A 21,328-nucleotide genomic window follows, 5' to 3' on the forward strand; every position below is an offset into this window, starting at 1 on the left:
CTAAAATATCACATATAAATAATTATAGGATAAAGGTGCAGAATATTTATATTCACCAAGAAATTCTCGGTTTATTGAACGTTTTTTTGCAAATGTACATTAATTTACTCCCTTTGCTGCTAACCTCTTATCACGCTCTTCGGCAATTGAAAGTTTAACACCTTTGTCTCTTGGTAAGCTAATGTATGGCTTTGTACCTTTGCCAATGATAAATACGTTGTTCAACCTAAATAAATAATTTATATTATATTATAACAATTAATCAATATAAAAAATAATCAAATTTTAAAATAATCATGTTTTCTTAATGGGTAATACTGAAAAGTCTATGTAAGAACAATCAGTGACCAATATTAAAGAAGTTTATTTTGGCCATCTTTTGACTACAATAATTTTTATAATATATTATAGCTTCGATTATGGCCATCATAAATAAATTTATTTTTTTTCTTATAAAAATTTAAAATTAAAAATAAATATAGTATATAATATATATATATATATACACACACATTTTATTTATTGTTTCTTATTTGCTAATGTTATTTGTTGTTTCTAATTATATATATAAAATAATAAATAAAATATAAATAAAAATGAAAATGCAAAATACCTTGTAGCAAAAGTATGTCCTTGTGAATCTTTAATATGACAAATATCAAAAGATCCAGGATGACGTTCGCGACTAACGACTGTACCTACACGTCCTAAATTTCTTCCACCAGTTATCATACAGAGATTACCTAAAAAAATTATTTAAATATAATTATTTATATAATTATTTTAAAAAATTATTTTTATATTTAACATTATTTAAAAAAAATAAAAATACAAATAAGATATCAAAAAAAATATTATACCTGAATCAAATCGAATAGAATCTAAAATTTTTCCTGTTGCTATATCTAAATGGATAGTATCATTAACTTTAATTACAGGATCTGGATAACGAATAGTTCTTCCATCATGTGTTACCAAAAATGGAATTCCTTTTGGACCAGTTTGAACGCGTTTAACTTTACACAATTTATACTACAATAAAAAAAATTAAAATAATCTTTTCGCAAAAAATTGATTTCATTGAATCATTGATTTATCTCTGATTTACTGCCATTATTTAAATACCTTTGCTTCTTCTGCAGTAATTCTATGAGTGGTAAATCTGCCTTTAACATCATAAATCAATCGGAAATATTCACCAGTCTTATTAATTGTAATAACATCTAAAAAAAATAAATTAAATTTAATATATTATATATTACAATTAAATTTAGCATGCACATACATAAACAAACATTATATATATCTTATAAAAATATTTTTCTATTATTATTATAATAATATATAAACTGTGCACTTTTTGGGTAATACATAAAAAATATTTTATTCAATCTGTGACCAAAAAAGATATGATTTACTATTGGCTAATATTTAACTATAATTCATCATTTGAAAAGTATTATAGCTTCTATATTTCTCATAGCCTTATATATTTTTTAAATATTTATCACATTTCAAGTTTATATAATACATTATTATATTATTATAATTAAAAAAGAAAATATTTCATAACTTACCCATAAAACCTGCTGGATAGTTCGCATCAGTTCTAACCTTACCATCAACTTTAATCAAACGTTGCATTACAATTTTTGTTACTTCAGAATTAGTTAATGCATATTTCAATCTATTACGAAGAAAAATAACAAGAGGAAGAGATTCTCTTAATTTATGAGGCCCCGTAGATGGACGTGGAGCATATACACCTCCAAGCTTGTCTAACATCCATGCTTTAGGCGCGTTAAGACGCTTCAAGTGCTTCTTTGGTCCACGTGCCTAAAATCAATTTTCATTTATTGATGATTTCTAATAAAATATATAAAAATTTAATATCAACTTTTTAATATCAAAAATATATAATTCAATTTAATCTATTGTAACTCTACACGCGAGTATATAGAGATTGTTATCATTATATATATTTTTATTTTTTACTTTTCCTTAATACTATAATTATAAATTAAATTATATTAAAAATATATTTTCTTAATAGATCATTAATAAATATTTATATAAAATATTGATGTATTTAATAATTAATATTGATCTATTTAAAAATACTTTTTTTTATACATATCTTAACCTTATTTACACATATTTAAACGAATTTAATAAATCATATAAAAATAAATATTCACTTTAATTTATTTAGTTTATTCTTTACTTGGATATTAAAAAATATAACACAGTATACAATCGATGTAAACAGATTTTATATTGACAACAAATGATCAGACTTACCATCTTGATTTTCTAAACGGAAAAGACACATGCACGCTATGATTCTATATATCAAAACTTTCCGCAACGCCACTGTAGCTAAAATGGCGGATTTGTATTCGAAATTAATAAATGTTTTAAAAAATGATTTACATTATTTTAAGTTGAAAATTTTTATTTTTTTTTAAATTTTAGTTATGTTTTTTTTTATATATACTATATACTATATAAATAATTACAAATCATAATTATATAATAAATATAGTAATATATTATAGTATTAAAATAATTGTTAGTATTTTCTTATTTTAATATTTCTAATTCTAAAAATTAATAATTTTTTAAATAAAAAGGAAAAATAAAAAGCATGATAATATACATAATAACAAATTTTTTAATAAGTTTTTATATAAGAATGACAAATTACAATAATTATTTTAATGTTTTTATATAGAAAATTTTTGTATTCTTTCATTATTTCATATTAATTTAATTGTATTTCTTCAATAATATTATCTAATAAATTAGATGAGCCAATTCTAAATAAATCTTTGCATAACCATTCCTCTCCTAATTCCATTTGAACTAACATCATCCATTCCAAAGCTTCTTGTGGAACTTTAATACCACCAGCAGGTTTTAAACCAATCTAAATAATATATAGATAAAATAAATATATTTTAATGATAAATGTATAAAAGATATAAAAAAATGGGTTTCTTATTTTTCATTCAAAATAAAGATTTATACCTTTTTTTGTGTAGATTCATAATAATCCTTAATTGCACGACACATAACAATTCCAGCAGACAAAGTAGCATTTATTGCTTCTTTTCCAGTGGATGTTTTAATAAAATTTGCACCAGCCATCATTGCTATCATAGATGCTTTATATACATTTTCCAAATTACCTAATTCTCCTGTAGCAAGTATGACTTTTAGACATTTGTTACCACAAGCAGTACGAAATAATTTCAATTCTTCATATAATTTTTGCCATTGGTGCATTAATACCAATGGTCTATTGATAACAATATCAATTTCATCAGCTCCTAATTCAACATTTAATTCTACCTCACGAAGTCGTGTTTCCAATAAAAATTGTCCAGATGGAAATCCTCCACCCACTAGAAAATCATATATTATTATAATTAAAAATTATAATTACCTATTATATTAAATCTATATTTACCAGTAGCTCTGGAAATTTTATGATCTTTATCAAGTTTTTCCAATGTAGTTATCGCATCTATAAGTCTCAAAGGATATACATATACAGATGCAGTATGTAAATTTGATTTATCTGCTAATTTAAGAGGGTGTACTGCCTGTAATTATAAAAATTAATTATAGAATTTTGATATTTTCAAAAAAATATTAAATATTAATATTTTAATATGAAATAGACTATTACTTTAACACATAAAGCTTCAATTTTTGTTGGTGTATCATCACTACGTAAAGTAGTTAAATCTAAAAAACTTATTGCTTTTATCAACCAAGTAGTTTTAACATGTTTTTCCAATTTATAAACTCTAGAACGTATAGAATTAATTTTTTCATCTATTGTAGATTGGTCGAAATTCATTGTAGCTAAAACAAAAATATGTAAAATTTAAGAATATAAAATAATTAAAAATTTTTAAATTTGTTTTACCATTTGTCAATTTTTGAATATTCATTGTACTTGTTTTAAAATATACTTGAAAATATTTGGATTTATTTAAATGAGTAAAATGCGTAAAAATGAATGCCTAAGAAAAGTGCAAGTGTTTTAAATTTATGATTGATATCGTTTAAATATTCATTTTAAGAATTGATAACACTGAACTGACTTATAATTTGCGATTACTAGTATAATAAAAAAATGTTTCATGTACATTGATTATATATATATATATATATTATTCTGTTACTTTATCTTAAACCTTCTTGTTATCTCCTCTTCAATATTATGTTCCCCTTGATATTACAACTAAGTAAGTAAACACATATACTCTACTTATTTATATCTTATGTTATAATTATATATCAATTCTTATCAAAATATTTTAAAATTTGAACAAAATATAATTGCAAAAATAATTTTTATTACATATATATAAACAACATTATTTAAATAATTAAAGAATTGAGATATTTTTAAAAAATTTTGAAATTTTAAGAAATATAAAATTCTTTTAATAATGAAATAAAATTCTATTGATTGATTTTTATTTTATAACAATTAATGAATATTCGATATATTATTTAAATAATATCTTATTGAAATATTTCACAATATATTTCCTATATTTAATATGTGTAGTTGTTTATTATTGCATAATATTTATAATTATTTATAAAATAAATAAATATATATAATAAAAATAAATATATTATAAATATATTTATAATATTTTTAAATATTTCGTTTAAAATACCTTTAATATATCATAGTTGAATATTACATTTTTCTAAGAAATATTGTACTTTTTTGAAAATATCTATTATCAATAATTTTGCAATTTAATTATCTAAATAATAATATTATCAAACAGACTAATAAAATTTTTATTAATTTAAATTATTATTATCTATAATATTGCCATTGTTCCCAATACTGTGTAGTTTGCATTTCCGAAAGTCGTGATATAGTACGATCAAAAGCAAAAAGTTCTTCTTCTCCAGTAAAAAGATTAGATTTGTAGTCATCCTATTAAAGATAAAAAATTATAAATTTATTTCTTCATGGCAGATTGGTCGAAATTCATTAATCAATAATATTTCTTAATCAATAAAAATAATAAACTTTCATTATATAACTTACTGAACCATGTGATATTTTTAAGTCATCCATTAACATTCGTTTTTCGTCTGTATATTCATTATTTCCTTCTGGTACAAAAAGTTTTGTATGTGGTACAGCTGCAGATATCACAACTCGTACCTAAAAAAAAAGATTTTATTTATTTTTATATATAATTATTTACAATAATTTAAATTATTAAATATCTAGAATGAATAAAGATAATATATACATATATACCTTATTATCATATAATGTATCAATCAATGTAATAAATCTTCTAGCTTGTGATTTAAGACGAAAATTTAATTGTGGTACATCTCTTATAATAACTGTGTGAAATGCTTGACTTAATTCTAAATAATCACTAGCACCAAGTGGCTACAAATAAAATATCATATAATAAATCATCTTAATTTAATAAAAGATATTTAAAACAACTTACTCTATCACATAACTCTTCAAAAGTTGAATCTAATATTTGTCCACAAGTTTTTTTGAAGGTAACATTACGACCTCTTATAGAAATTGTTCGAGATCTCACAACATCATTTTCCTTTGACGATAAATATTTAAATACTTTATCCACATCACTTATTGCATCTTTTCCTTTTCTATAATAATTAGTTTTCTTTAAAGAAAAATATTTTATACTATAAATATTTTATTAATATTTTATCTATGTATAAGTATACATACATGAAATAAATTTTTTCATTTCCAAGACCTGTTTTCAATCTATAATCTATACCTGAATCTAGAGAATTTATAATACAATAATTTTTTAAAACTTGTATAAATGGAATAAAATTTCCTCTTTGTAATCCATTTTTGTATAAATCATCGGGTGCCCTATTACTAGTTGCAATAACTATTACACCATTATTAAAAAGCTCAGTAAATAATCGTTTTAATATCATAGCATCCGCAATATCAGTTACCTATGATATATAAGTTTTTATTAATAAGATATTATATTATTACAATATTATTATATTAATATAATATTATTATTATATATCATTGAATAATATATTTTTAAATTAAACCTGAAATTCATCAAAACAAAGTAACCAAGCTTCTTCAATAATACTTCTTGCAACTGGTGGTATTGGATCAAATGGTTGAAGTTTTGTACTACTAACATCTCGTACAATATTTTTCTTTACTTCGTGCACTTTATTATGTACATCCAACATAAAAGAATGAAAATGAACTCTTTTCTTATTTTTGATCTAAAAAAATATTTTTTTAAATAATTATTAGTTTTTTTTTTTAATTAAAAGTTTATTTTGCTATGTACTGCATATGGAAAGCCATATATAATTACAATTAAAAAAATTTTTTTTTTTATATTATTACCTTCATTAGATAAAGTAAATCCTTGTTGCAGTAATTATTTTATTATATGATATATTATATGAATTATGCTGAAAAATATTATGAATTATCATATTGATAATCAATAATACACATTTTGGCTCCCCATGTGCAATAATTATATAAATTATTAACTGAGATACCTGGCAGCATTGGTAGAAAAGATCCATTAACATTGTTTTACCTCCACCAACTGCTCCATAAAGATATAGACCTTTTGGTGGTTGTTTTCTTTTTCTACCTAGCCATTTGTCTAATAAACTGAATTCTTCAGGTTTATATCCACTTATTTCTTCATAAATATTTTGCAATGTCTTAGTAACTTTCATTTGGTGCTCATCTTTCATTAGTTCTCCTTTTGCTATTTTATTTTTTAAAACAGCAATTGGGCCTTTTTCAATCAATGTAATATCATGAACATATCCATAATTTTGAATAAAATCATAAGATTGAAATCGTGATAACAAATTCATAAAATAATTTCGATTATAAAATTTCTTTGACAAATAAGTCATCATCATCATAGAAAAAGATATTCTAAAAAAGAAGCTCGTGATTCGTTACTTATATATATTACTTACATATATTATTAATTACCAAATTAAAAAAATATTTATTCTTACAAATAATTGCCTGATAAATATACATTTAATTTAAAAAATTAATAAAGAAAAGTTTTTCTGTATATATGATTAAAGAAATTTACATATTCAATCGAATTTATGATTTAACAGATAATGATGTACGTGTGTTAACCTTTATATTACGTATAAAAATACATTACATACATCTATCTCAAAATAGAATACTTAGACTAGAAAATTTAAAGGGTAGTTGTGAAACATGACATTAATTAATATATAAAATTTAATAATTTAAAATGCTTAATCAAATATGTATGCATTTATTTCCGTTTATATTATTTATTAAAATTCATATTCCTTTTTATAATATTTTAATTCCATTAGAAGAAAATGCATAATGTGAAATTTAGTTTGAAAAATTATCTATCGCGCGTTATATTATGACGTAATCAAAAAGTATAGAAACATCGAATATATTTTATTAATGATCGTTCATAGTTCGGGAGATATATAAAGTTTTATTCATATATTATATCTATCTATATATAAATAAAAATAGGAAAAAAATATCATTTATCTTCCAATGATATAAAAAAATAAGTATTTATTTCTTATATATATATAATTATAAACACATTTAATATTTAATTCAAAATGTCTAATTTTATTATATTTTATATAAATATCTTAATTATTTAAAATAATTATTTATTTATATTTTATTTTCATTTTGCTACAAATATGTATTTCATAAAAATTAGGAATGTAATGTTAAAATTTAAGAATAAAAATTCTATTAATGCTAAAATAAAAAAAGTGAATTTTTTATCTAGTGAAGTTTTTAATCATTGTGATAAATTTTTGAACTGTATGGGATATATATTGGCAGTTTTCGTTTATCAGGACTGATTCCTTCCTTTGGAGAATAATAACGTCTTTCAATAACTTTATCAAAAAACCTACTTAATTTAACAGAGGAGCTAGAGCCAGCTGCAAGTGATCTCACTTGATGACAATCCTGCAATAACAATATGAAAAAAATTTGAAAATAATATTAATAAAAAAATCTTATAAAATAATATTAATTATAATTATAATTATAAAAAAAAGTAATATACCAAAAATATTTCATCAGCACCACATTCTTCTGCAATAGTTGAGGAACGTCTTTGTACACTTGTTCTAACTTCAGCAACTAGATCTAATTTTGTACCAATAACTAAAATTGGTATCTAGAAAGATAATTTTATTCATACAAAATTATATAAAAAAATTAATGTATCAATATATTATATTATTATGTTTAGAATAATATTTAGAATATATATTACTTGTGTAGATCCTACAAATTTTTCAGGATCAAAATCATCAAATGATTTTGATTTCATATAATTGCTATCTTTACTCAAAACTTCTTCAAGCCATTTTTGAAGATTTTGTTGTGATTTTCTGTTTGTTAAATCATGAACCAATATGATACCTATAAATAATTATTAAATTTATATTATTATTAAATTTTTTATATTATATTCCTAATATTATAAATTTTATATATATACCATTTGTAGGATTATAAAATACAGATCTTGTATTTTTATGATTTTGACTTCCCCCAATATCCCATAATTCAATAAAATATCTTCTTTGATTAGGAGTTCCTTCTTTATATTCATGTAATTTAACTTCTACTGAGCAACCTATAGTCCACGAAGGATTATTAATAGGTTGCTGTTGACATATTAAATGTGTTAATGATGTTTTTCCCACACCTGAAAATAAAAAAAAGAAAATATCTAATTACTTAAATATATAAAATTATGAAGATAATTAACCTATAAATAACGTCATAAAATATAACGCATAAATTATAAATTCTAATTTAAAAAAATTAAAAAATTAAATATATTTATATATAAACAAAATATTATAAATATATAATTCATTTTGTTTACATTTTAATTAATAAAATAATAAATAATCATATACAAATACTATAACAGATAATGACAATAACAAAGAGTATTATAGAATTGCTTTATATATATATATTCTTACCAGAATCGCCAAGGACAATAATCTTAACTTTATCAATTGCAGCCATTAATAATTTTCATTAAATCATATGAAAATGTATATCTTTTTATTTTTATATTCCTGTTGTTTGACAAGCTATCATTTGATAATTTTATATTATGAATACATAACCTAAAAGCAATTATACTTATAAACAAGCGTCCGTTGAAATGGTATTTTGTCTTTTTTAATCAAATAATAAAATAATGTATTTTATTCTATTATTTTCTTATTTCTCTTGAGAGAACGTATAATTATTATTGTGATATATATTTTAATTTATTTATATTGATATCTATTTGACATATTTGATGATAAATGTATTATTTATGCTACTTTAAAGGTTAGTATTTTGTTACAATAACAAATTAAATTTAAACAATATATTTTATGATATTATTCAAATATAATTATAAAATCATTTATAAAATATATTTTATTAATAAATATAAATTATATGGAGGATAATAATAATAATATAAAAATTTTTTCAGTAACTTGTATTTTGTTATAACTATTAACACAATGAGTGGTGAAGAAAGACTTGTTACAGAAGTTCCCAGTAGTTTAAAACAATTAGCACGTTTGGTTGTACGTGGATTTTATACAATAGAAGATGCATTGATTGTTGATATGTTAGTTAGAAATCCATGTAAGTACAAAATATATAAATTAAAATATATCATCATATATTTAAAATTATATTATTTTATTTCATTAGGTATGAAAGAAGATGATATTTGTGAACTTTTAAAATTTGAACGTAAAATGTTAAGAGCTAGAATATCTACATTACGTAATGATAAATTCATACAAGTTAGATTAAAAATGGAAACTGGATCAGATGGAAAAGCACAAAAAGTTAATTATTATTTTATTAATTATAAGACTTTTGTAAATGTAGTAAAATATAAATTAGATTTAATGAGAAAGAGAATGGAAACTGAAGAAAGAGATGCAACTAGTAGAGCTAGTTTTAAATGTACAAATTGTTTGAAAACTTTTACTGATCTTGAGGTATGTATATCATTTATAAATTATATAGCAATGTTTCTTAAAGTTTTTGATTTCATAAAATAAATAAAAAAAAGACAAAATTTAAAAATTACTTGTGAAATACAGTTTTATTACTTTATAAATATACTAGTAATAAAATACTCATTATCATGATATAATATAGGCAGATCAATTATTTGATATGACTACTGGTGAATTTAGATGTACATACTGTCGTGAAGTAGTGGAAGAAGATCAGTCTGCTCTTCCTAAAAAAGATTCAAGACTATTATTAGCTAAATTTAATGAACAATTAGAACCTTTATACATTTTATTAAGGGAAGTAGAAGGTATTAAATTAGCTCCTGAAATATTGGAACCTGAACCAGTTGATATAAATACTATTAAAGGGTATGGATTTTTAATAAAACTATTAATAATATGATCTTATATATTACTTATATTTCTTCTTCTTAGTATTGATACAAGAAAACCAAGCAGTCTAAGAGCACCTGGTGAACAATGGTCTGGTGAAGCTACAAGATCATCAGGTTTTATGGTAGAAGATACAAGAGTAGATGTTACAATTGGTGATGATTCTATTGATGATAATGTGACAAATAGAAGAAAGGAAAGACCAATTTGGATGATGGAAAGTACTGTTATTAATACTGATTCACAGGTAAATTTATTTTCAATATTGATATCTTATTAATAGTAATGATATTATTATAATATATTAATAATATAATATTTCATATTAATTTATTCTTATAGCCTGATGGGGTTAATACCCAAGAAAATATTTTGGATAAAGCTGCAGCTACTGCTACTAATACAACATCAACCAATAATAAACAAGGTGAAGATATAATGTCTGTATTATTAGCTCATGAGAAAAAAGGAGGAACAAATTCAGCAGCTGCTATAAAATCTGTATTGCCTCAAGAATCTAGTGATAGTAGTGATAATGAAGAAATTACTGAAATGCAAGCTATTGATACAGGTATGATTTTTATAAAATATTAAAAGACATTACATTTGTAAAATTATTATTATAATGATATTATTATTTTAAAAAACATGAAATTTTTTTAAATTTTTTAGGAGAGGTAGAAACCATGGATTCTGAAGATGAAGATCTTGTACCAACTGTAACTGTTGCAGGAAAGACAGTTGCCATTGCAGATGTAAATGATGCATTAATAGCAGAAATGACTCCTGTAGAAAAAGAAGCATATATTCAAGCATATCAAGAATATTATTCGCATATGTACGATTAATTATAATGCAGTCAGCATTGATAAATATTTAACAATGCTTTGAAAGACTGAGCAATTATTAAAATTCTTGTAATATTTTGTATAGTCATAAAATAAATAATTTTCTGGGTTTGGTAAAAAAAATTTATTTTTATTTTTTTTTCTTTTTAATATTATATATTTATGTATTTAACGAAAATGTAGAACAAAAGAAGTCAAAAATTAGCATTTTAAATTTTTATTTCTCTTCTAATATACAGATATAATTCAACAATGTCATCAATTTTGTAATAAATAAACATTTACAGACACGTTATAATCACTATAAATCAAAGTTAATAGCATACATGTCACTTCTGGTAACGCGGGAAGATTTTTATCTTAACCAAATATAAATTATTTATTAAGCTTACTTAAAATCATTTTTTTTTTGTCTTCATGTGAATTTCTAACCGACCACCACCACCGGAGAGAAATTATAAGACGACATTTTTTTTATAATGCTTTTCGCTTTTTTTTTGTATTTTTTTATTATGTTTTTTTATATTAGTATATTAATACTCAGCCATATATCAAAATGATTGTATATGGATATAATTTTTTTTATTTTCCGTATACCTTTTATACTTTTTTCAGTTCTTAGACATAACTCACATCAAAAGAATCCTAGAATCGACAAATTCTATATTATGCAATATATTGTATTATTTATTATTAAATTTGATATAATTTTATTGCATTTTGATTTAAATTTAATACAAAAAATTATGAATTTAAGATTCTTCCAAAGTAAGTATTTGTCTTTTTACAAATGTTTTTACTCTGGTTCATTCAAACGCAAACGAGCAAAATCTTCGAATACAATATTATCATCATCATCATTTGAATAACAAGAGTTCTCATAACGTGTTCTCTCAATACTCTTATTCTTCTTTAAAGTAGCTTTTTCTTTTTCTGCAGTTCCTGTAATGATAAAGTAATACTTGAATTATATATATAATATAAATATATTATATATATATTATATATATAATATAAATTTAAAAATAAATTATTGATTATTATTATTAGTTATATAATATATTTAAAATATTTAATATAGTGGATATTAAAATTTATTTACCAGGAGCAGGATGCATTAATTTAAATGGAACATCTGTAACTAATTCACCTCCCAAAGTGCCACAATTCAATTTTACTCGTACAGAGTAAGAAATGACAATACCCATAGCATCATTAGGAGCTTTACCCTCTGCGACCAAAGTTGAAGATGCAAGATTCACATCATCATCCTATATGTTAAGGAAAAAATTTACATCTTAATTAATTAAAAAATTAAAATTCATGAAAATTGAAAGCAAAAAAAGAATTATATTTTTAATAAAAGTTTTGTTTACTATACCTTTAAATGACCATCAAGAGCAATTCCATAACGATCCTTATTGCTGCTGGCCAATGGAACAAGATAAAATTGCTTTGTAAATGATGCCCCGGGAGTAATTGGACAACCTTCACGTGTTTCTAAACTGGCCACGTGTCGAGAAAATTGAGCATTAACCATTGTCACTTCACAATGTTGTACCACAAAAAGCTGAAACATAAAAATTAAATATTAAATATAATTATATTATATTATATAATATATATATATACATAAATAAATAAATACCTTAATATTTTTGACTGCCTTTCGAGAATTGTTAGTAACTATAACATTAGCAGCTACTTTTTCTCCATGATAGTAGATCTCCTTATCAAGTGTAACTTCCAGATTCAATTTACCTTGAGAGAAAGTAAATCCTTTTGAAACTAAAGAGGTAGGCAATTTACGTCCTCTTACAAGTGGAGCATATTGTAATTTTTTTATAGCTAATGCAACAGATGATCTTTTATGTCCCTATAAATTATAAATTAAATATATATATATATATATATATATACTTATGTTATCTATTTATATTAATATAAATTAATATTTTATGATTAAAACATTACTTTATCTTCTTCATGTTCACCAACATAAACTTTTACAGTATATTCTACTCCTAATGGTTTTCCTTGATCTTCACCAGGTTGCAATGTAACAGAACTAGGACAACTTTGTGGAAAATGAAATAAGAATGGATATGCATTTGCTCCAAGACGTTTTAAAAGACGTTCTTGAACAGGTGTTATATCTTGTTTTTCCTTTTTCATTGGAACTATTTGTTCTCGACATAAGACAAGTTCTTTGCTAAATTTGACACCCATAACTTCATCTTCTTCGCGTCCATAGCGAAAAGTTGTTGTTACCTAACATTAGAATAAAATAAAAAATATTCATATATAAATATGATTTTCAATATTAAAGTAAATTATTTTATTTATTTAAGTTATTTTCTTACCTGTCCATAAACTTTTCGACCTTGAAGATAATCATTTTCAACAACAATAATGCCATCAATAGGATCTATGCTATCCAAATGATCAATAAAATCTCTTCTACCAAGATAAACTGTGACTTTTCCTATAGTTAATGAAAAATCACTTAAAAATAAAGTATCTTGAAAAATATTACTAATTCTTTCAATATTTTTTATAAAAAAATATGTTATTATTATATATTTTTATTTTAATAACTTACCATTTGGAGTTGTTTTCTTGAATACCTTGATGGCTACAACAAAAGCCAAAAACAATAAAGGAAACATTTGGCAAACTTTTCTTCAATTAAATGAATTAACAGAAGTTTGTTTCCCGCCCAGAAGTGACAATTTCTTAGCAAGAACAGGGAACTTCATATAGTCCTAGAGGGGCTTCTTTTGTTGAAGCCATATTACTAATAGCATTAGTTTATTACACAAGTTAGTTAATGAGATTAGAATACATATGTAAGAAATTTATTACGCATATTGTAGATCTGATTCAGTAGTTCATGCATCTTCAACTAAGAAAGAAGTGAGATCCAGTGATAATTTTTTTCATAATATATTAAATAGTAAATAAATTTGTAAACATTTGCATAAGAAAATATTATATGCAATTACATATTCAGTTGATAAAAAATGACTAAAATAAAGAAATACATGTGATCAGTCTTATATTTATATTTATTTCAATATTAAGTGCTTACATAATATAATATGAAGGTATTTTAATTGAAATTAAATCCCCTAAATCCATAAAGAATCACATCATTATATATTTTCACAAAATTTTTTATAATAATAAACAATAATTTTCTCAAGTAGATATTACTTGTTGTTGACAATTAGAACCATTTATATTCCTTTTTTTTTTCACATTCAGCAATCAGTAAACACTTGATATATCATGTATATTATTGTATGAACACTAATATTGTGTTCCCAAATTTTTCTGGTAACTGAAAGACATCTTCTTTTTGGGAATGAACAAGGCAATTCATAATGCCCTTTTTTCAATATTTAATTTTATAAATGAGAAAATGAAATATTTCATTAAACAAATAAAAGTAAATTGTAACATGCTCTCTGAAATTCTTTTAAATAAATATTTCTTAGTGCCTAATGCTCTTTTTTTTTTTTTAATATAAGTGAATTTCATGCTACAACAAAAAGAAAAAAAAATGCATGCAGTAACTAAGAAAGCTTCATTCATATTGCTTTCTTATATATTTGAATTTCTTTTAAATACAAAAAAGCAAGGAAACGATATAATATAAAAATGATTATAAACTAAAAATTTAAAAATCGGTAACAATATAGTAGAATTATCGCGATAAACACATTTAATAATAGGCACAATTAAGGTATATTATATATTCGTTACTTAGTGCTTTATTATGCTAAAGAAAGTCGTTGCTACCAGGGAACAGAAATATTTGCGAAATTTTATGAAATCTTTATTTCAAATATTCATTTTGACAATATGTTCGTACAATGCTACATACTATACCTTATCTTGAATTCTTTACAAATTTTTATATTTGTAATTTTAACGAGAAAATTTTTACTAAAATAGAAGATTAATACATAATACTCAACAAAATTTAAGTAATCACAATAAATTAATAATTCGTTCAGGATTAATTGTTTTTAGGATTTTTTTTTTTTGAGATTTCAAATATTTTTTGATTTTAGAAAGAAATAAAATTGATTCTTGATATCTATTTAAAATATTGATAATTTAGTTCTATAAGTTATGTACGTTATTTAAGTTCGAACACATCCATTTTAGGGGGAATGTTGCTTACATCGAAAATTTACACATGCAATAAAGCACACATATCAAAAAAATATTTCATATTGCAATCATTAAAATAAAATTTTCTAAATACGTGATGTATAAGTTTGAATCTATCTAGTTTGAAAAAAAAAATAAGATACACTGAAGTTCAACGTGAAAACAACTTTCCCCGATATATGGTTTATAATTTCTCTTCATATGCACAGTACTTTTTGCCAAATATCTCAATGTACATCGTTTTACGTTTGCAATACGAGAGTATTCGCATATGATTGAGCAATATCTAATATATGTATTATTAAATTAATAAGGAATTATTTGTATTATTGTCATTTCTTTACATTTTCTGATAAAATGTACAAGAAATGAACATTTATCTATTTTTAATCAGTTATGTGATATTACAGAACCCTGTGCAAGTCAAGCTCTTTGCTTCAAGCATAATCATGCACTGTGTATAACTCCTACATGTACTTGTTTGTACATAACTAGAATCTCGGTACAGTTCCCTGATACCAGCGCATTTCTAATATCGGCCAGTACAAATATTGTTAGTTTCAATAGTATACACTGTAGATTTTTGTAGTACGATTGCTGTTTGCTGCAAACCTACTAAACTTACATGACTAATTTTTTTTCTTTTTTATGCTTTTTTTTTGTTTTTACCAAACACATTTTTTTCAATGTAAGTCGTAGTATGAGTTTTTTAAAGAAGTTTTTGAATGAGGTGGTGCTGCATACCACAATTTAAATTTCAAGCAAAATTTGTCTCACACAGTAGAAATCTACAATAATAAAGAAATAAAAAATTAATAAAGAATTTGTTATTATATTTATTAGCAAAATAAACACCCATTTTATACAATATTTATTTCACATTAAATACTTTACCTATATTCTTCACAGAAACATGTCCTTATAAATAAGAATCTTGTTTTAGGATAGATCTGAAAGATAATTTATTCATAAATAAAAAGAATAATTTCATGTATTAATAAATTAATTACAATTATTATCATGTATTAACTTCACTTACAACTTGGCGCAGCTGCAGATTCAAATCTCTTTTGTATCTGGTCATAGGTAAATTTAACAAAAGCATCATATTGCTCAGAGAGCTTCATGTTTAAAATCTGATCATATTCTTCTCGAATCTGTGTCTCTTGTTCTTTAAGCATTCGCTCACAAATCAATCCCACCTATAAAATTATATTTAATATAATTTTATAATTTTTTTAAATATTGATCTTTGTTTAAATATAAATTAATTACAATTATAAACTATAAATTTACCTGTCTAAATGTAAATAAAGGTTTTTCCTTTCCACTAGGATTATAACTACATGAATTTGAACCACAAGCAGATGGGCTTGAAGGACTGGCAGGACCTTCCATATCTGAAGAATCACCACTATTATTTTGAGGACTAAAATGCAATTGTTTGCGTCGATGCAGTCTCCGAATTTCTTCTCTTATATTAGCAGCCATTTTTTCTATATATAAAAAAATTAATTTCATATTGTATTTCTTGAAAACATTAAATTTTTTATATTATTTTGAATAGTTCAAATTAATTTAAATTAGTTTTTAATTAATTTTTAATTATATATATTATAATTTCTCTTAATTATAAATATTTTAAAAATCTTAAATCTAAATTCTAAAATTTATAACAATAATTATAATTATTATTATAGATATCAAATTGTAATTACTAAATAAATGAAGCATTTAAAAAATTTAAAAGCATAATAAATTTAAATATAATTTTTTTTATTTTAAAAATTGATTTGTAATATCATGAAATCAAACAATTTTTAAAAACATAAATGTTTATAAATAAAGAGAAAAGGAGAGTTAATTCTTTATGTCCGTTACTACATTACCATATGATTTACGCATCTTCCCCTACCTAAACGCCGCATCTTCCCTCCCCCTTTTAAACGTCGTGAATTCAAGTTTTAAATCACTAAAACGATTTAATCATGCTTTCCCTGTCATATCGTGAAGAGAAGGAAAAAAAAAATAAAAAAAGAAAAATAAAAATGGCCGTAACGTATAATAATTACCAGGCGTCAGTTTATGAGTTACTTCGCCAAAAGGCGAAGGATTCTGTGGCCTGGAATTAGCTTGAGTTGATGTACCGGGGGAGACACACATTGGTACACATCTTCTTCGTTTACTAGGACGACCATGACTATGTACCGGGTCGAACTCCAAAGATCTCTTTAGAGTGGCGCAGGCCATTTCCCTCTTTTACCGTTTTATTCACAACTGACACTTAGATTATGGGCTTAGCCCGCGAGCTACGATGATTATGCCGAAAAATACAGCAAAACCACCGTATACGCGCACTGCCTAAGTAGTTTCTTTAACTGCACTCTAATTCTTCTGTCTTCCTTCGAGTCGATCCCCTCGGATTTCTTCGTATTCTGACTAGGCTGCACCAAAACAAACACTGCGGTAAAACAATATGGCTGGCAACCACGGTTTGTCGGCTAGGAACGACCACGGAACGAATGTCTCAACTATCAAAGCACCATCTTTTCACTACTTGCATTCCGAAATGTATACGTCGCAGACTCAACTAACCCAGGACTCTTCGTTTCTGATTGGTCAATATGTTGTATAGTGGCGTCGCTTTGCATTTCCTACTTTTGATATATTTTAATTAAAATTTAAGAATCAAAAATTTGAATATTAAAATTTAATTAATTAAATTGTTTTTTAAATTTACTATACTTGCATATCTTTTTTTAAATCAACGGCGTAAAATTAATTGATATTTTAAAAAAAATTATTTTCTTTAGAGAAATTCTTTTAAATTAATAATATATGTAATTTTTATATTTTTAAACAAAAAATGCTTGAAAATTATGACAATATAATGAAATTTTTTATATTTAATTATAAATTTCAATTGCATAAATTTTATTTAGAAGTTTAACTTTATTAAATATTATCCACATAAAAAAGATTTAAATTGAAAATTGTAACTTCTTAAGAATATGTATTCTTTGTTAAGCTCTACTATGAATATTAATTTATATATCAATAATTATTTGACAGTTTCAAATGATTTGCTAAAAACAGATTGTAAAATTTTTAATATTTTCTTATATATTATTGATGATAACGAAGTAAGTATATGTAATATGTATTATGCGTTAACAATAGATAATTCTATAGGTTTGCATAATAATTTGAATTTTCATTTAAAAGTTTAGTTTCATAAAGCATGCGCATGACTTCTATCTATCCCTCTCTATTCGCTTTGAGGAATTTCAAGCAGTGTCAAGAAGAATCTTCCGCCATTCTATATTTACGATTTTTACAGGATTGATATACATTTTATCTATTTTTTCGTGACCCGTCCAAAAAAAGCGACGAATAATGACAACAGTGAGTCCTGTGGTAATAGCAGCTACAGCCAGACATACAGCAACAGTAAGTGGAAAATCTCTCAAAGATCTCTCTTTTTTGGTTATGATTGATGCAAAGTGATTTTAATTGACCATAAGTTAATTATTTTTGACATAATTTTATCATATAAATATCAAATATATATACCATATTATTATAATTTGTATTTCTAATTTACATTTAATTTATATATTTTTTTTAAATTAAAATGTTATAAAATTTATAATAAGAATAAAAACTTAATAATTTAAAATTTTTATTTATTTATGTGCATCTAATTTTAAAGAAAAAGCAAAATATCAATGAATTATCATTTTTGAATGAATTATATATAAATTATATTTGAATGAATTATTTCTGAGTTTTAAAATACCAAAGTTACTATTATAATATTTGAAAAAATAGAAGAAACTAATAGTATAATATAATATATATAATATATAATATAATATATAATATATTTAAATAATTATATTACTTTTACATAATATTAACTTTTGTTTCAGCTTATATTTTTCCATGGATTGGGTGATACAGGGTAAATAATAATTTATATAATTAAATAATATCAATATAATCTTTTATAATTTTTATTTATTTATTTTATAGTCATGGTTGGGCTAGTTCCATGGGAGCAGTAAGATCTCCTCATATTAAAGTTATTTGTCCAACTGCGTATGTATAATTGAAGTAAAAATAATATATTATAAATAACAAAACTTTAATATATATAAATAATTTTATTTAAGTAAATTATATCATTTAGTTTTATCATTTTAGGTCTACAATGCCAGTGACATTAAATGCAGGATTTAGAATGCCTTCTTGGTAAATAAGTTATATGTGCAAATTATAGTGCAAATTAACATAATTTTATTAATTACATAAACATATGTAATAAATTTAGGTTTGATTTACGATCTTTGGAACCAAGTGGTCCTGAAGATGAAGAAGGTATTCGTAGAGCTGCAGAAATGGTACATTCTTTAATTGCAGAAGAAGTTGCAGCAGGAATACCCACAAAACGTATTGTTCTTGGAGGTTTTAGTCAGGGTGGTGCTCTTGCTATATATAGTGCTCTTACATTTCCAGAACCTTTAGCTGGTATTATAGCTTTATCAGCTTGGCTTCCTTTACATCAAAAATTTCCAGGTGTATGTATTTTTATATTAAAATGAAATATATAATACTTTTTTTAATAACATTATGTATTATAGGAAGCAATAGGAAATAAAAATACTCCATTGCTTCAATGTCATGGTGATTGTGATCCAATAGTGCCATATAGATGGGGTCAATTGACTGCATCAGTTCTTAAACAATTTATGACACAAACAGAATTTAAAACATATAGAGGAATGATGCATGCGTCTTGTGATGAGGTAGAAAATTTTTTAATATAAAAGAATTTCTTTTCATATTGTTTTATAAAATAATATTAATCATCATGTAAATTAATATGTTTGTACTTATTACTTTCACAGGAAATGCGTGATATGAAGAAATTCATTGAAAAAGTTTTGAAGCCGTAATAGTTTTACTAAATATATCAATATTTTAAAAATCTTATTACTTTATTTGTTCTTTATTAAGAATTAATTACTTCCAACTTCACTGCTACTTAATTCTAGTGCTTGGTGAAAGAATAAAGACAGTAGGTGAAAATGTTTCTAATCTTAAAAAAAAGCAAAATATCAATGAATTATCATTTTTGTAAATTATATTTGAATGAATTATTTCTGTATTTTAAAATACCAAAGTTACTATTATAATATTTTCAATTTCTAATTTTACAATATGAATTATGAGATTCTTGCATTTAATTTTAAATGCTTAAATATTATACAAATAATTAAGAAACAAATTATCTTAAATGCATTTTTTTTTTATAGAATTATAGCTTATTTGGTTTTATTTATATTATGCATTTCATATAAAAGCAAGTAAATTTTAAATTTAAATAATTTTTATTTCTTTGATAGAAAATAATTATTATCTATTTCCAAATAAAACTTCCTCTTTTTGTAATGGATATAATAGTTTTTGTCTGTTTAATTTTATTTTAAAAAAATTATTCATTTTTTATATATTTAATTGTAAAAGTAGTCAAATATTCTTTATAATATTTACTTTTTAATGAGTTATATATAATGTACAGATATTGTTATTTATGACATAATAATTTTTCTAGAAATATCTAGGGATTAATATGGCAATGTAATCTGTGATTACAAAATATAATTTTAAAATTAATAAACTTGATAATTTTTAGTAGACAGCATATTACAAATGCTAGTCGTGAAGAAATATGTATTTCAGATATGATCATAGATATA

At 23.2% G+C, this 21,328-nt stretch overlaps 8 protein-coding genes, 1 long non-coding RNA gene and 1 other non-coding gene across 14 annotated transcripts; 3 read left to right on the forward strand and 7 right to left on the reverse strand.

Moving 5' to 3' along the window:
- Positions 1 to 45: 45 nt before the first annotated feature.
- On the reverse strand, positions 46 to 2,489 carry RpS4 (ribosomal protein S4). The gene is made up of 6 exons (XM_003697285.4): positions 2,302 to 2,489; positions 1,578 to 1,836; positions 1,126 to 1,223; positions 861 to 1,032; positions 614 to 743; positions 46 to 226 (listed from the first exon to the last, which is right to left on the reverse strand). Exons 1-6 carry the CDS (start codon positions 2,302 to 2,304, stop codon positions 100 to 102), a joined length of 789 nt encoding a protein of 262 aa, XP_003697333.1. The 5' UTR covers positions 2,305 to 2,489; the 3' UTR covers positions 46 to 99.
- Positions 295 to 428, reverse strand: LOC116415036 (small nucleolar RNA SNORA16B/SNORA16A family). The gene has a single exon (XR_004225593.1). It is a non-coding gene; the product is annotated as a small nucleolar RNA SNORA16B/SNORA16A family (small nucleolar RNA).
- Positions 2,490 to 2,656: 167 nt separating the features above from the next.
- On the reverse strand, positions 2,657 to 4,975 carry Dera (deoxyribose-phosphate aldolase). 3 transcript variants are annotated; one of them, XM_086916255.1, is made up of 5 exons: positions 4,704 to 4,975; positions 3,695 to 3,873; positions 3,473 to 3,608; positions 3,031 to 3,407; positions 2,657 to 2,929 (listed from the first exon to the last, which is right to left on the reverse strand). In XM_086916255.1, exons 2-5 carry the CDS (start codon positions 3,866 to 3,868, stop codon positions 2,765 to 2,767), a joined length of 852 nt encoding a protein of 283 aa, XP_086772381.1. In that variant the 5' UTR covers positions 3,869 to 3,873; positions 4,704 to 4,975; the 3' UTR covers positions 2,657 to 2,764. The 3 variants fall into 3 exon arrangements, with proteins under 3 accessions (XP_086772381.1, XP_086772382.1, XP_086772380.1); XM_086916256.1 differs by lacking the exon at positions 4,704 to 4,975 and adding an exon at positions 4,197 to 4,321; XM_086916254.1 differs by lacking the exon at positions 4,704 to 4,975 and adding an exon at positions 3,938 to 4,228.
- Positions 4,689 to 7,273, reverse strand: LOC100863075 (putative ATPase N2B). 2 transcript variants are annotated; one of them, XM_086916250.1, is made up of 8 exons: positions 7,072 to 7,273; positions 6,592 to 6,985; positions 6,118 to 6,303; positions 5,768 to 6,009; positions 5,514 to 5,682; positions 5,309 to 5,449; positions 5,090 to 5,209; positions 4,689 to 4,975 (listed from the first exon to the last, which is right to left on the reverse strand). In XM_086916250.1, exons 2-8 carry the CDS (start codon positions 6,970 to 6,972, stop codon positions 4,853 to 4,855), a joined length of 1,362 nt encoding a protein of 453 aa, XP_086772376.1. In that variant the 5' UTR covers positions 6,973 to 6,985; positions 7,072 to 7,273; the 3' UTR covers positions 4,689 to 4,852. The 2 variants fall into 2 exon arrangements, with proteins under 2 accessions (XP_086772376.1, XP_086772377.1); XM_086916251.1 differs by having other exon boundaries at positions 7,046 to 7,225.
- Positions 7,274 to 7,616: 343 nt separating this feature from the next.
- On the reverse strand, positions 7,617 to 9,249 carry LOC100863501 (rab-like protein 3). Its single transcript, XM_003697286.3, has 5 exons — positions 9,088 to 9,249; positions 8,592 to 8,801; positions 8,364 to 8,512; positions 8,151 to 8,264; positions 7,617 to 8,050 (listed from the first exon to the last, which is right to left on the reverse strand). Exons 1-5 carry the CDS (start codon positions 9,131 to 9,133, stop codon positions 7,874 to 7,876), a joined length of 696 nt encoding a protein of 231 aa, XP_003697334.1. The 5' UTR covers positions 9,134 to 9,249; the 3' UTR covers positions 7,617 to 7,873.
- On the forward strand, positions 9,187 to 11,507 carry TfIIEalpha (transcription factor IIEalpha). Of its 2 annotated transcripts, none has more exons than XM_086916252.1 (7): positions 9,187 to 9,278; positions 9,600 to 9,757; positions 9,827 to 10,122; positions 10,286 to 10,512; positions 10,579 to 10,783; positions 10,879 to 11,107; positions 11,209 to 11,507. In XM_086916252.1, the coding sequence occupies exons 2-7, from the start codon at positions 9,631 to 9,633 to the stop codon at positions 11,382 to 11,384; spliced, it is 1,260 nt and encodes a 419-aa protein (XP_086772378.1). In that variant the 5' UTR covers positions 9,187 to 9,278; positions 9,600 to 9,630; the 3' UTR covers positions 11,385 to 11,507. The 2 variants fall into 2 exon arrangements, with proteins under 2 accessions (XP_086772378.1, XP_003697324.1); XM_003697276.4 differs by having other exon boundaries at positions 9,220 to 9,448.
- A 78-nt stretch (positions 11,508 to 11,585) lies between these two features.
- Positions 11,586 to 14,411, reverse strand: Arr2 (arrestin 2). The gene is made up of 7 exons (XM_003697279.4): positions 13,987 to 14,411; positions 13,748 to 13,869; positions 13,359 to 13,655; positions 13,033 to 13,260; positions 12,766 to 12,954; positions 12,487 to 12,655; positions 11,586 to 12,326 (listed from the first exon to the last, which is right to left on the reverse strand). The coding sequence occupies exons 1-7, from the start codon at positions 14,051 to 14,053 to the stop codon at positions 12,181 to 12,183; spliced, it is 1,218 nt and encodes a 405-aa protein (XP_003697327.1). The 5' UTR covers positions 14,054 to 14,411; the 3' UTR covers positions 11,586 to 12,180.
- LOC147656203 (uncharacterized) lies at positions 14,270 to 17,130 on the forward strand. The gene is made up of 2 exons (XR_015294838.1): positions 14,270 to 14,491; positions 16,901 to 17,130. It is a non-coding gene; the product is annotated as an uncharacterized LOC147656203 (long non-coding RNA).
- Positions 14,435 to 18,168, reverse strand: akirin. Its single transcript, XM_003697288.4, has 5 exons — positions 17,639 to 18,168; positions 16,863 to 17,062; positions 16,606 to 16,768; positions 16,461 to 16,516; positions 14,435 to 16,354 (listed from the first exon to the last, which is right to left on the reverse strand). The coding sequence occupies exons 1-4, from the start codon at positions 17,814 to 17,816 to the stop codon at positions 16,506 to 16,508; spliced, it is 552 nt and encodes a 183-aa protein (XP_003697336.1). The 5' UTR covers positions 17,817 to 18,168; the 3' UTR covers positions 14,435 to 16,354; positions 16,461 to 16,505.
- Apt1 (Acyl-protein thioesterase 1) lies at positions 17,954 to 20,746 on the forward strand. Its single transcript, XM_086916257.1, has 7 exons — positions 17,954 to 19,016; positions 19,499 to 19,530; positions 19,602 to 19,667; positions 19,773 to 19,820; positions 19,900 to 20,146; positions 20,210 to 20,374; positions 20,477 to 20,746. Exons 1-7 carry the CDS (start codon positions 18,963 to 18,965, stop codon positions 20,522 to 20,524), a joined length of 660 nt encoding a protein of 219 aa, XP_086772383.1. The 5' UTR covers positions 17,954 to 18,962; the 3' UTR covers positions 20,525 to 20,746.
- The last annotated feature ends 582 nt before the right edge of the window (positions 20,747 to 21,328 follow it).

Source organism: Apis florea, unplaced genomic scaffold, assembly GCF_048593485.1.
Source record: "Apis florea isolate Af1SG1 unplaced genomic scaffold, ASM4859348v1 contig_3802_pilon, whole genome shotgun sequence".
Lineage (NCBI taxonomy): Eukaryota > Metazoa > Arthropoda > Insecta > Hymenoptera > Apidae > Apis > Apis florea.